Genomic DNA, 15,135 nt, shown 5'->3' on the forward strand with positions numbered 1-15,135 from the left:
AGAGAGAGAGAGAGAGAGAGAGCTTGGAGAGGACCAACCCTAACTTCTTAACCGAATTGTTAACTCGTCGGTGGTGGACGGGAGCAAACTTGTCCGTTAACTTTTTGGCGTTGGAAAGGAGAATGCAATGTAGAATGAGAGAGAGAGAGAGAGAGAGAAAAAATTCAACGAGTCTCTCTTGCTGATTTGGTAAACATTCTTCGGTCGTCTGTTCCTTTAAATTTCAACTGCGTCATGAGAATCTTGAAATAAATTAAACGAGAAAAGACACTAAGGAATTAACCTTGATTCGACGTTTCATTCAACCTATTTATAAATGTTAATTCGATAAATTGATTCGATCGATCTTGAAGAGTAAGAGAGAGAGAGAGAGAGAGAGAGAGAGAGAGAGAGAGAGAGAGAGAGAGAGAAAGTAAAGGAAGGAAGGGAAAGAGAGAAGAATATATTTTTTCGTTCGTTGAAATTATTTTCAAAGTTTATCATATCCACCCTCTCTCGGAGGCTTCTTTATCTTTTATCATTCCTTCGCTCGTAGCCCAATCTCTTTTTTCGAATTGACATTGTCGATCGTGTTTGAATCGAAAAACCATAAGAAAGAGAATACACTCGCTCGAGTGATTTGAGGAATATGGTATCCCTTGGAAAGAAAAGAAGAAAAAAGAAAGAGAAAGAAAAAAAAAGAAGAAAGAAAAAATCATCCCTTTCTCATCTCATCGACTTACGTCGTTTCATTTCTTTTCCCACCCTTGGAGTCCGGTTCGATCAGTCGAAAGGAAGGAAGGAAGGAAGGAAGGAAGGAAGGAAGGAAGGAAGGACAAGATAAGGTCGGAAGCTTCAAGAGGAAGAATAAGAGAAGAGAGAGGCACTTTCCCCTTCGTCGGTCGAGAACTCGAAATTATTTAGATTTTATAACACAATAGCGAACTTTATGAGCACGGTACCCGACTTTCTGGACGAAAGGATGGAAGGCGGGAAAGGGGGGTGGCTACATTTCCATAAGAATTTAATAACACCACAACACAGCACGCAATTAATATACTTTTTTGCCTTGTTAGCCAAGGTCTACACTAAAAGGCGGTGACCGTCAAAGGAAGCGTGTTCCGACCTTCTTCACCCAAGTTCTGCCTCTTCCCCTCTCCTCCCTTCCCTCCCTCCCTCCCTCCCTCTCTCTCTCTCTCTCTCACCCTCCACCTAGGAAAACGTAATAAGAATTATAACCTCGACCGATGTAATATTTCAACGAAAGAGATACCTTTGGACCGTAGAATTGTAAAACGCGACGATGCTGAATCGTCTCGTCTCTGCTTTTATCCCCATAATTCTCCCACTCCCCCTCTCTCTCTTTTCCTCTCAGCCCTCTCAACCCACCAACCCCTCTTTCTACCGTCTTTTAATTCCCAGCTGGTCTTCTTAACTCCTCGGAAAAACGATTTCGTACAAACGAGAATGAGAAAGAGAGAGAGAGAGAGAGAGAGATACCGAATGTAATTAATATATCCGTTGTGGATGTTAAAAGTCAAATCGACGTACGTACCGACGAGAGATTTAATTCAAATGAATCGAAAGAATCGAAAGCTATGCTTTTCTATTTCTTTTTTTTTTTTTATCGATCGAGAAGAGGAGGAAAAAAGATTGGTCTTCCTTTTTGTTTTCTTTTTTCCTTTTACTTCTTCTTCCTTTTTTTCTCTGCCGAAACGAGCTTTCACTCGGAAATCGAATAAACGACCAATAAATTGGCAGGATGTATCGCAATTCCCACTTGGCCGGCACCGAATCCTTTTATGGATCTTTTACCAAGTCGACGAGTCTGTTCACGCCTTTGAAACAAGACTGATCTACCTTCGAGCCTCTTGCCAAGTATCTCCCGGAGTCAAATATTAATGGCACGTGTTGTTTTAGGTGTCCTTAAGAGACGTGTACAAAAAAAAAAAAAAAAGAAAAGAAAAGAAAAAGAAAAAGAAAATCAAGATCGTTGCCCTTTTTCTGTCGGGAAAGAAAAAGAGAAAAAAAATGGAAAAACGGAGAAAGAGAAAGTGCAAAAGCGTGGTAGACAAGCAAACGAAAAGAAACGAATGAAATAAAAAGAGAAAGAGAGAGAGAGAGAGAGAGAGAGAGAGAGAGAGAGATAGAAATAAAGTAAAGGAACGAAAAGGGTGAGATAGTCGAGTGAGAAGGGTAGGATGAGAAAAGCCTCGAGTATTTCGCCAACTTGGTAAGCCAAGTCGAGATCGTTCGCGCAAGGATTTCTTCTTGGAAAACACGCTACTATTTCTTTCTTTCTTTCTTCCTTTCTTTCTCTTTCTCTTTCTCTTCCCCCTGTTTTTAGCAGTTTCTTCCAAGCCGAATCTTTCACGAACGGATTAAGAGATATCGATGAGCTCGAGTATCGTGACAAAGTTTGATACAAACTTTGAATACAAAAATGAGCAATCGCGAAACATTTCTTTCATCTTCAGAATAATTTTCATCTTTTACACACCTACCCAGATATCTCTACATTCTTATTCCTATTTGTGAAGTGAAATATATCTATAACGAGACAATCGATATAAAGTGTCTGTCTATGGAATTAGGGAGAGAAGAAAAAATAAAAGAGCAGAGAGTTCAAATTGCATGACTATAGAAAATATGTAAAAAGTGAAGTCGAGAGGAAAAAAATATCGGAATAAATCCAACGTTATTTTTATCCTCCTTCCCTCTCTTTCTTTTTCGTTTTTTCATCTCAAAGGTATTATGTCTCATACATACCAGAGGGAATTGACAGTTTGCAGAATCTAAACATATACTTGGATACTTCATAAGGCAAGAGATTAAGAGACTCTTTTGCTTCTCCTTTTTTCTCTCTCTTCTCTCCTTCTCTTTTTCTCTGTTCTCTATATATCTTTCTTTCGTTCTCTACGATAGACAGGTATTGTACAAAGCTGGATATTCTACCCAAGGGAAAAAAGAGAGGAGATGGAGATAGAAAGAGAGAAAGAGAGAGAAAGAGTCGAGCCATGATCAAAGATAATTTCCGATCAAAGATTAAGGATTACTCCCGTGGGCCACGTGTGGCCCGTCTAGGAATCAAAGTCCGACGAAATATAAAATGCATGAATCGAGAATCCCCTGAGTATATATGCTTTCACCCTCTTCCTCCGTTCTCTCCACTGTTCTTTATACGACACCACGTATAGCGTGTGTATATGTGAGTGAATCTATTGGTTACGCACGTGCAAACGTCATTCGAATACGATCCTTCGAATACCAACATTACGTGAAACTCGATTTCCTATTATTACTTAAACAATGTTTCAAAATGTCAAATCTTTTTACTCGTCGAATGATATCTCGAATGATATACTTAATACTTTTTCTTTGATATGTTTATTACATTAATTAACAGTTACGAAATTTGCTGTCGATAATTACGGAATACAACGAATATATTAAACTCTATTTTTGTTCAACTCTTCTTTTTTATGCTAATTGAAGCACAATATATTTTGGAAGAGCATGATCACCAGTAGATGTATTTTCTGCTCCCTAGCGTTTAGTTCGTTGTTCCATGCGTACACGTTTATCATACCCGCGAGCAATATACACGTGAACGTTTTCGCTCATCTCGTAACCGCATTGATGTGCATTCATCGAGTCGACGTCCTTGGCAAAATTTGAACGCACTGTTCGTTTTCAAGGAAATACAATTTGTAGGTAAGTGTTAAGAGTTTAGATTGTTTTCTAAAGAGAGAGAGAGAGAGAGAGTGATAATTTTTGTTCAAATATTAAATATACAATTCTATAACAGATAATTATTAATTAATTACAAAAGAGGAGATAATCGTTAAGATTTCTTTTTTTATAATAAATATAATAAGCTATCGTTATCGCGACAGAACTATAAACTAAGTCTTCCATTCGAGTAAAAAAAAAAAAAAGAAAGGAAAAGAAAGAAAAAAAAAAGAGATAGAAGAAAGAAAAGCCATATTCGAAACGTTTTTTCCAAGCGTGAAATTTAGAATTATCGCGTGGCAAGCAATCGTCAGAAGTATCTTACAACATTTTTCACAACCCTCTTTGTCCTTTCTCCGAAGCGAATCTCACGTGACTAAACCGACTAGGACAGTGCAAAGAAGCACTCTGCCTGTGTAAGTCACCCTTCTTCGTCGAGTTACGTTCGATGCAATTACGAAAAAAGGGAGTAAGAGAAGGAAAGGGAGAAGAGAAAAAATGTCGATGAGCCTTTCACAAATAATTCGATTGCACATTCGAACAAAAAATAAGAAGAATAAAAAAGAATTCCTTGCGATAATAACAAAAGAAAAAAAGAAAAAAAAAAAAAGGAAACTTTTCTTTTTTTTTCTTCCCCCTCTCTCTCACACACACACACACAGACAAGAAATAAAAGTACAACGAAAAAGATAAAAAGAGAAAATGAAACGAAAGAAAAGAAAGATATAGAAACTAACGCGTGACGCCACAAAAATTCGTTCCGGTGATTACGAGAAGGGAAACTTTTCTTTTTTTTATTCTTTTTCTAGGACCACCCACCGTGTACGATCATCCACGGTTTAGCCCCTTTAACGAGACTTTGGTAAGGGTAGAACGAGAGAAAAGCCAACTATTTCCTTCTCTCTCTCTCTCTCTCTCTTTCCCTCTCCCTCTCCCTCTCTCTCTCTCTTTGCGGAATAACAACGTATGGAAATCTTTCGTATTTTCGACACGTACTGCGTGGAAACCTCGCAAGAGGACATTAGATATTAGATTTAGCGCGCTTACAACTGTCGTTCTACCTAATTAGGGGTGCCTTCGGTCTCGGACCCCACTCGAAACAGATGGCCACCCTTAGGCTATGAGATAATTCCGTAGAGAGAACGGTCGAATCGAAGGAGGGTAAAGGGACGTTCGTTGGAACGTCGAGGGAGGAGTTGGAAGGTCGAAATGGGACGACTACAACGAGGAGGAAGAGGAGGAGGAAGAGAGAAGGGAAGAGCAGAGAAGAGAACAGGAGAGGAGAGGAGAGGAAAGGAGGGCTCAAATTCTGGGATCAAAATGCACGCAGAGGGCCAATTCGCGAGGCGACTGTTGTTATCGGGCTCCTTTAATAATTCATCGAAATTAGATAACCTCGTGGCGCCGTTATCGAGATTACCGGCACACACATATACGAAGAACAGGTTCCCTTGCCTACGTGTGTGTATATATGTATGTTGTATACGTGTAAGCTGGTAAAGGCAATCGTCGGTGAGCGACTAAAGCTGTTTTATTCCCCGTTCAAACTAGGATCTGATATCAAGACAATGAGAGGGGTGCCTTCTACATTCTCTATATCTCTCTCTTTCTCTTTCTCTTTCTGTTTCTCTCTCTCTCTCTCTCTCTCTCTCTCTCTCTCTCTTTTTCGGTATCCATCTATCTGTCTATCTATACCTTATCCAGCAAAGGTCCCTAAGAGATTGCACTCGAGGGCAGTAACATGCGAATTGAATGACCACCGTATAAAATTCACATCCACGAACGGCGACCGCCAACCGGAATGATAATAGCCTCTCCATCCCGATTTCAAGACCGGCAATCTGTGCGACGGAAACTCGTAAAAACGATTGGATTTGGAAATCACGAGCGGAGAGAGAAACAGAGGGAGAGAGAGAGAGAGAGAGAGAGAGAGAGAGAGAGAGAGAGAGAGAGAGAGAGAGAGGAAGGAAGAGGAAAAAGAGGTCGCTTAATGCGCACACATTGTTTTCTATTCCTTTTCTTTTGGCATGTTGTACGCACGCAAAAAAAAAAGAGTGAAAGAGAGAAAGAGATGGATAGAGGGAGACTATGTTTTATAGATGAAAATGATCATGGTCGTTGTCCTGGATCGAACGTGAATTTTTGTAAGAATTTTTCATCGTGAAATTTTCGTTCTCCGCGAAATAATTATTTGGAAAAGAAAATAATGAAGAGTTTATTTTGAACGCGATCGAGTGTAAAAAATAAAACGTAAGAGAAGCAACGAATCGTTCGATGTTTTAAGCAAGAGTCCGAAGCATCGTATTTGCATGCGCTCTCTTCCGCCTTGGGAAAAAAAAAAAAAAAAAAGAGAGAGAGAGAAAGAAAGAAAAAAATATTTATCGCCCCCGAGGTTTCGTGGTAACGCCTCGCTTATGAATTATGCATGCTGAAACATGGAGCTTGTTGCGAGGCTGCTCATCTCTAACGTTCGAGCGCAATTTTAGCGAGATCGTCAATATAAAATCGTTTCGACGGTTTATATTGGGAAAGTTATCTACGTTACAGATCGAAACGCTAAGTCTTGCGATTTTGATTTCTTTTGAGATTAAATAGTTGTAACATTTCTGATAAGAAATAAGATTCAATAGACGAAGTATTAGATTATTATACGGATTGCTTCGACGATTAATTTTGCAAATTTTCTAACGTTACTATGATTAAATAAAAAATCAATGTTCCCAATGATCGATAGGGCGAAAAAGTAAAGATCTAGATACACAATATGAATTTTCCCAAGAAAATACAATTTTCCGATATTATTAAATACGAGCGATCAGATGTACTGATAAATCGGCCGCGCGAATAATTCAATCTCCCTACCGTGCTAATTATCCGACGAAATACTCCAAATAATGTATTATGCGTTAATGGACAAACTCATGTATGTAATGTACAATCACATATATATATATGTATATATACATATATATATATATACATACATTATAGATATACACATATTCATAGAAAATTATTAGCGAGAAACTGTAATTCCCTGCGAACACCTCGCGAAACGGGGTTGTCACTCTTCCGATTTTAACGTGACCGAAATTAAATCCGAGATTACGTGCTGATCGTATGGAGCGCGCTTAAATCGTCGTACAAACGGTCACGCTTGTCGCACGCGATCTACGCTTGTGCGTGGCTATGCGCTCGAGGGTTGAAAAGTGAAGAGGGGCGGTGAACAAGCAGGGAAATAGAGGAGGGTGAGTACATTGTACGCCGATCGTGATAAACTTCGCGATATACGTAAACGTTGATTGACCACCGTCAGGTGGTTCCCGTGGACCTGTCTGTTCACGATTTGCGAAAAGGATCACGATAATACGATATTTCACTGCTGCCGATCTATCGTTCGATTTAACGTTAAAAATAGGCCGCAGTGAAACGTTCTATTATTCGGAAATCCCATTGGAAAAGATGACTTTTCGATCGGTTGCCAAACAAACAACAAAAATTTATTCTACACGACTAAACTAATAAATTTCATTATTCTATTTTCCATGAGTAGTGAAATAAAACTTAGAAATCGGATCTGTTTGCACCTATAAATTAATGATCGATTAATATTTAAGAGTAATTAAAAAAAAATATATATATATATATATGAATTTTCGATAAAACGAGCATTTCGAATATTATTCCATATTACCATCGATAAAATGAGTTTTCTTCATCAATCTGATTGCTCAACATAGTAGATAATTCATATTACGATAGTCCGATCGATATTCCACATTTGGCATATGGTAACTAATCGAGATCCGGTCGAATTAACAAAGTAATTTCGAATGTTAACACTCTCTAAACAGCTATTAACATACGTGCTAATGGTAAAAAGTAAAAGACGAAGGAACAAAAATATTGGAATATGGATATGCAAATATTCGGATGTTCGGCTTGATTTGTAAAAAAAGAAAAGGAAGAAAAAAGGGGGAAAAAAATATTCGCTGTGATAACTCTTTTTCTTGTACGAGAATACGCATACAAATCGGAGCTCTCACGAGAGAGAGAGAGTGAGAGAGAGAGAGAGAGAGAGAGAGAGTATGTTCGCCGTACAAACAACGAAAGAGGACACTTGGTAAAAGTAAATAAAAGAAATTTTACCGGTTGTGAAGGCCGCGTAAGTTGACTGTCCATCCTGCATGAGAATGCAAACGAAGAAGATAAAAAGTGCGGCCATCCTTGGTAGAATATAAATCGGCAAACTTCTCTTCTTCTGGATACGACGAAGCGAGGAAAATGATTTATCGGTGGAAGTATTAGTATTAGTATTAGTATTAGTAGTAGTAGAAGAAGACAAAGTAGAGATTTGTAGATCATTATCGTCGTCACCCGCGTACGCGTCACTCGTCAATACGGAAGATTCCGGTCGGCATTCACACGCGAGCCGCTCACCATCGAAGTCTCTGAGTTCAGGCATCGCAAACTCTCTTTTCTCTTCGATCCGATCGAAGGTAAAAGATTTCTTCTTAGCGCCGGTTTCGATCCTGGATCTCTCGCGTCTTCTTTCGTGAAACTTCGAGCATGGCCGTGAACTGATGGAACGATCGTCGCAATAATAATAATAACGAGCTTCCATTTTATTCTATTTTTGATCTTTATAATTTCCTCGTACTTTTATCTCTTTCTTCTTTCTCGCACGGAAATAAAAAAAGGAAAAAATAAACGATTGATCACCGAACGATCTCGAATGGTCTCTCTGTCTTTCCCTCTCAATCTCTCTCTCTCTCTCTCTCTTTCTGTTTTTCTTCGTTTTTCTCTCTACCTTTCTTCTTTCAGTTTCACACAATTTTGTAAAAGATCACGTCCGTCCCAGGCATCCTAAAAACGATTAGGAAGAAAAGCACCTGAATACGAAATGAAAACTCGAGGATCGATCGACCGATCGATCGATCGATCGATCGATGAAAATCCCAAAATTTTCGAAAGCCTTTGAAAGACGACGACGAGTCGAGTAGGATCGAGATCAATTTTCGATTATTTAGAACGAACGTCTCGTTCGTTTCTTCTTTCGTTTCGAGTTTGGAATCGAGTTTAAAACGCGACGGTCGAAGAACGAACGTCTCGAAATACACGCGTCGTGCTTGCTGCTGCACGCTCGGGACGCCCGGCGTCGACTGGCGTCCTCGCCCTCGAGGGGGGAGCCACAACTAGATCTCGACTCGAGTCGAGTTGCGTCTCGACGCAGCACACGCCGTTCCGCTCTCACGGCGCATATCTCCACCCCCCACCCTCCAACGGAGAACTACCCTTCACCCCTTACCCTCGAGCAGGCCAATCGCCGTGTACGAGTCGCCGCCCATCGCGTCGCGTAGGCGGCGCCGGCTTCTCGAATTAAGATTTTCGACTTTTCCTTCGGTACCTCTACCCCTTCTCTCTTCCTTCACCCTTCTTCTCTTCGGCTCTCTCTCTCTCTCTCTCTTTCTCTATCTATCTATCTATCTATCTCTGTTCTCTGGTATGTCTCGACCTATGCTAGCTAGGTCCATGGATTCACTGCGAACTCTCGCGAGAAAGAAACCGATCCTTCCAGTCCACGCGACTTTACTCTTCTCGACTTTTTCATGCTGACCACACATGGAAATAACAGTGATCATCCTTTTTCTTTCGAATTTAAATTCTTTCCATTTGTTCTTCTCACTCGAATAAGGAAGTGCGATGCAATTGTCGTTAATATTTTATTTTTGTATTGTATTGTTGGATATTTTCTTTTATGACCTTCATCGAGATTCTCGTGTCTAGTTTTCTTTTCTTTTCTTTTTTTTTTTTTTTTATATTTTAAATAAAGAAATGTAGAACGAATTGTGTTTAAAGATTTGGAATATGAACGACTTGTTTGAAATTTTTATAACAATACCATAGGAGTCAAATTTTCTCTCGAAATCTGGATATATTTCAATACCTTTTTCATTGTGTTTCTTAGTTAAATTTTAATTATAATCAATGAAGATAATGTGCTATGAGAAATCTTAACACCTTCTGAAAGAATCCGCATAAGATTCGGATAATGATAAGAACAATTTCGAATCGGAAAATTCTTTTCCGAGTTTCCCTCATCGAATAATAACTACGTTCATGAAAAGGAGATTATAAAGCGGTAAAAGTAGGGGAATGTAGACTAATTTAGAATGATTGCTTCGTCTGAAGATACGACGGGAATTACATGCTTGTTTGCAAAAGACTCGTAGAAGCATGTAAGCTTATTATTACATGATCGTTGAAATTTGATATCTCGAAATTTTTACTAGATTCATAAAAAAAAAAAAAAAATTGGAATCTCACCAATACGCGCGTAAGTACTTATGTATTGTTATCGAAGAAAATTATCGTGAATTATTGATTTTTAAAATACATAGAGTATATCATCCGATTATGTTCGACTCTTTTGATCGCGAAGATAAATATAGGAGAAAGGATTTAATTTACGATAAAAGAAAAAAAAAAAGAAGAAAAAGAAAAAGAAACAAGAAAAAGAAAAAGAAAAAGAAAAATAATTTTCATTCGTCGCGATAAACATTTTTTAAATAAAATTTATATATATATATATGCATATTATTATTATTAATATTATTTAAATTAAAGAAGATAAAGTTGAAGGGAAGGAGTCAGATAAAACACCCTCTATATCATTACCACCACACCGCTCAAGGTGCCACGAAAAGTTTCCTATTAGTAATGCCTAAACTCCGTTCGGCTTATCGAAAGTTTCAAGGCAATAGATCCAGCTTCTATTATCAGAATATCGTCCTTGAACAGAAGGCAAGGACGAAGAAGAGTAGTAGCTCTCGTATCTTCCACCCTCCCTCCCTCCCACCTCTCTCTTTCTCTTTCGTTCTCTTTGGAAGGGTAGCAAGTTGGAGAATCGAAAGGAAGCTTCGAGTAAGATAGAAATAGAGTAGGAGAAGGAGAAGGACAAGAAGAAGAAGAAGAAGAAGGAGAAGACGAAGAAGAAGAAGAAGAAGAAGAAAGGGATGGTAGAGCTTTCATTTCGTTGATGCAAGTTTGAAGGTTCGTAGGTTTGATGGGCATCGTGTCTGAGCTTGTCCGTTGATACCCTCAAGCGGAAGGAAGGTAAACCAAGCTCTCGAGAACAGGAAAGCCGCATCTTCTTCTTCTTCTTCTTCTTCTTCTCCTCCTCCTCCTCTTTCCACCCTTCGGTTTCATCCTTGAAATCTCTGCTTCCACCTCTACCTCATCCTCGTCGTACCTTCGGGCTAGATTGACATCTCGGTTATCGCTTTTGAGAAATTTTCCTCTTCGAACAATTAAACGGCTCTATTGGCTTCCACTTTGAGTAACAGTAGCTCGCGTCGTTCGACCAAACTTTCGAGATTATGAAAGACTCGAATGTGAAGAACATGTTCCTCTTTCTCTCTCTCTCTCTCTCTCTCTCTCTCTCTCTCTCTCTCTCTCTCTCTCTTTGTCTTTGATGTGGCGAGATCATGAAAAGGAACGAGTAACTTTCTCGACAAAGATTTTGTACTTCGAGTACCCAATAGGGTTTTCAATGTTTATTGATAAAGTTCCGAGTTGCGGTGAGTTCTAAATAAAAAAAAAGGAAGAAGAGGAAAGAAAAAAAAGAAGGAAAAAAAAGAAGGAATACGGATCGTTAATAAACGATAATAAACGATTCAATGAACATTAACGTTCCTATCCATTTTCATGAAGTTCGTATTCATTACGAGAAAGCGATAACATTATCTGTAATAGCTCTTCTACGGTAATGAAACTTGCAACTAAATTAACGAGCTCGTTGATAGGTACATTTAATCGATTTGTACTACACAAATGTATTCGCGTACTCTTTCTTCTTTTAATCATCTTTGAGCTTTGAATAAAATCTCTTTCTCTCTCTCTCTCTTTTTCTCTGTCTGCTTCTTTCTTTTTCTACCCTGAAGAAAAGAAATAATATAAAAAGTGACATATTAGAGATGGAACGACGTGATCAGAGGGAAAAAGATTTTTTTTCACCCCTGTACGCATCTGGATTTTTTACTTTCAATTTTATCCACCCCAAAATGATTTTCCCTTCTTTCGATAAACTGAAAAACTCTGTTCTGGACGTATTCGAGATAATCGTCCCTTCTCTCTCTCTCTCTCTCTCTCTCTCTCTTTCTTTCCATCTTAGATCCTCTTTGATTTAAAACGAACAAAGACTATTCGAGTTATCTTTAATCGAATACATTACTTCAGAAAGAATAGACAAAAATGATGAAAAAGAGAGAGAAAGAAAGAAACGAAATAAATCGAATGAACTCGTAAACTATCTATAAGTAAAAGAAAAAGAATCGTCGTCAGATTGTAGTACCAAGAAAATAATGGTTGAAAAGGAAGAAAGGTACTAATGAAATAATTGTCGAAACGTCTCTTGGAATATCCGTCTCGATTCGCAAAACAGCATTATCGCTGTTCGAGCAGGCTCCTTGCACAAGCAAGCAAGGAAAACTGTCTGTCTCTCTCTCTCTCTTTCTCTCTCTCTCTTTTTCTCTCTTTACTATAATCCATTAGACAATCGTACTTTCGAGACTTCGAACTCTACAGCCAATTAAGATTCAATACAATCGATGAGGAACTATTCAAACGATGAGACAATCGGAATGTAATTGCGTCCTCCCAATCTTGTTCAACGGCAATTCATTTACCATATGCCGGCAGCCTTCTAACTATCTCTCCCCTTTTCTGTCTTCCGCGTCATAATCAGTATTGCCATCTTCTTATCAATCGCATACGCATCCTTACATCTACCCCTTTTATCAGGAGAAAATTTTATCCTTGAAAAATTTATATTCCCTTTCTCCATAACTCCTCCTGTCAAATTCTCTCCGACTCTTTTTCTCTCTTTCATTTCCTTTCTTTTTTTTTCCTTGCTGGTTTTTTTTTGTTCTTTTTTTTTTTCTTTATCTTACGACGAATACCACTCCCATGAGAATAATACAGGGAAAGGTTTGCTTTCTTATCCTCAGGGAATTACGTAATTACCGACTTACATCTCGAAAATATTTCGCCCTGCGTATGATTAATGAGAGTTTTCCTTCTTTTAGACGCGAGAGATACGAGGCTGATCGTATGCGATAAAATCGAAATTATTATAAAATGGCCCTGACGATAACTTTTGGGTAAAGCTTAAACGACAGATTCGGAGGTACGAGAGCTGTCAAAAAAATAAAATAAAGTAAAATAAAATAAAAAAAAGAAAAAAACATACGTTAGACAGGTGAAAGAAGGGAAAATTGGAGAACGTAAAAATTAGTTAATGTAATAAATTTGATCAGGATTAAACGTATAAGATCGTGATCCTTATACTTTACGTAATGGAGAAATAAAAAATAGAAAGAGTAAACGATAAATCTTATCGATTCATAAGTTATTTTCAGCCATATTCTTACAATAATTATTCGTTAATATATTAGTACTACTCATTCAAATTATTAGTAGGAATTACCTTTGTTCTTCTCGAATTACAAAAGAAAATATTTTTTTTCCAATCGTTCTTTCCGACAACTATTCCACAGTGACGGACGACGAACTCTCTAACTACGATATTCTTCGATCAACGATCGGGTAAAGAAGTTATAGATCGCAATTTATTTGAAATTGCACGATTTGCAAAAAAAAAAGCTCGAGAACCTTTCACAAAAGAGAGTTCGATCAATTAACGCGACGTAAAACACGAATGAATGAGTCGATTGACAAAGAAAGAAAAATATATACACACACACACACACACAACACATATATATAAATATCCGTATTTGCGTGAAAAAGAAAAAGGGAGATAAAGAAAAGCGGAAAACGAAACGCGAGTTGCTTCGATCGAGTTCGATGAGGTAATAAAATTGTTTGAATAACGCGATAAAAACGTGCCGTTCAAAAACTTGCCTTTCTAAAGTGTCGACGAGAACGATGCCTATCGCCGAGAGCAAAACGAGAGAAAGAGAGTGAAAAGGAAAGAGAAAAAGAGAAAAAGAGAAAAAGAGAAAAGAGAGAGAGAGAGAGAGAACAGAAGGGAAACGACGAGGCTCGGAAACGGAGATAGAGCACGATGTGGACCATCCGACAAACACCGAAGAGTCGTTGCATCGATGAGAGCAGAGAAAGGAATAGAAGAGCCTTGATGTTGCATGGATTGTCCATAAAAAGAAAAAGGAAATAGAAAGAAAAAGAGAAAAAGAGAAAAGAGAAAAAAGAATAGAAAAGAAAAGAAAAATACATATTTACTGCAATGAAATATTCATCGATGCTTCGAAAAAAAAAAAAAAAGAAAGAAACAAAGAGATGAACAGATAGATAGAGAGATAAAAGAGATTACAAAAGAATGCCACCTAAGTGGTGTATTTTTCATCAAAATCTTTCAACAAGTTTGATTACTATTACAATCTCGTTTCGACGAAAAAATAACGCTCGATCGAACTCGATCGTTTATTTAGATCGCTACTAATGGAAACTCTTTTGTGATTTTTCAAAGATATTCGATACTTGTTTTATTTTCAAATCGAGATTGACGGGAACAAAATTCTGTCGTGTTACGAATTTCTCTTTTTTCTTTTTTATTTAAACCGAAACACGAACGATGGGATCTAGATAGAAAAATACGATCTTCCAATGGTATCGAGAATCTAGAATTTTCATACTTTTCCTATTATTATTAGAGAATAATGGTTAGACACAGCTCTGATCGAGTTTTCTAATTTTTTGTTAGAGTTTTTTTTTTTTATTTAAAACGTAACGCGAACGTTACGGAGCTGTGAAAATATGATTTTCGATAGCACCAAGAACCTAGATTATTATATTATTCTTATTATTACTAGGAAATATAGGCTTGACGTCATTAATTCGAGCGAGGTTGGTCGAGTTGATTCGCCACTTATCGACGTAAGCCGATTTCGAGCTGACGAGAGAAGCTGGAGAGATAAATTTTCATCGATTTATCGCTAGAAGAAGAAATCGATTCATCGTGATGAAGAGAGAGAGAGAGAGAGAGAGAAAGAGAGAGAAAGAGAGAGAAAAAGAGAGAGAGAGAGAGAGAGAGATACATTAAATGCTCTTTCGTTCCAGTTTTTCTCTCTCTCCCTCTCTCTCTCTCTTTTTCACGCCTTTTCCTTCTCGAAATTCTATAATCGTTTTAACTCTCGCCGCGCTGTATAAACTTGGAATCCAATACCGACTTCGAAGGTAATCTCGAGAGGAAAAGAAGAGAGTAAGAGAAAGAGAGAAAGATAGAAGGATAAGAAAAATCGAATTATTGAAAGGAGGCCGTAGATGACGCGGTTTAAAGCGTCGAAATAAAACAACGAGTAAAAAGAGATCACGATTCTCCCTGGCTTTTTTTCCTCTTCTATTCCTCCTTTTTTCACCCTTTTCTCACTTTTGTTTTGTTAT

At 38.0% G+C, this 15,135-nt stretch overlaps 1 protein-coding gene across 2 annotated transcripts in view; it reads right to left on the minus strand.

Moving 5' to 3' along the window:
• The window catches only part of LOC122634385 (neurotrimin-like), a 244,353-nt gene that overhangs the window by 215,285 nt on the left and 13,933 nt on the right, over positions 1-15,135 (minus strand). The window contains exon 1 of one of the 2 annotated variants that reach the window (XM_043823279.1): positions 7,861-8,747. The exons of the other annotated variant lie outside the window; for it this stretch is intronic. Within the exon in view, the coding sequence (XP_043679214.1) occupies positions 7,861-8,335 (475 nt within the window). The 5' untranslated portion in view covers positions 8,336-8,747. Of the gene's footprint in view, positions 1-7,860; positions 8,748-15,135 lie in introns of those variants that run through there. 2 annotated transcript variants of the gene reach the window in all.

The sequence above is a fragment of the Vespula pensylvanica genome, chromosome 14, assembly GCF_014466175.1.
Source record: "Vespula pensylvanica isolate Volc-1 chromosome 14, ASM1446617v1, whole genome shotgun sequence".
Taxonomy (NCBI): domain Eukaryota; kingdom Metazoa; phylum Arthropoda; class Insecta; order Hymenoptera; family Vespidae; genus Vespula; species Vespula pensylvanica.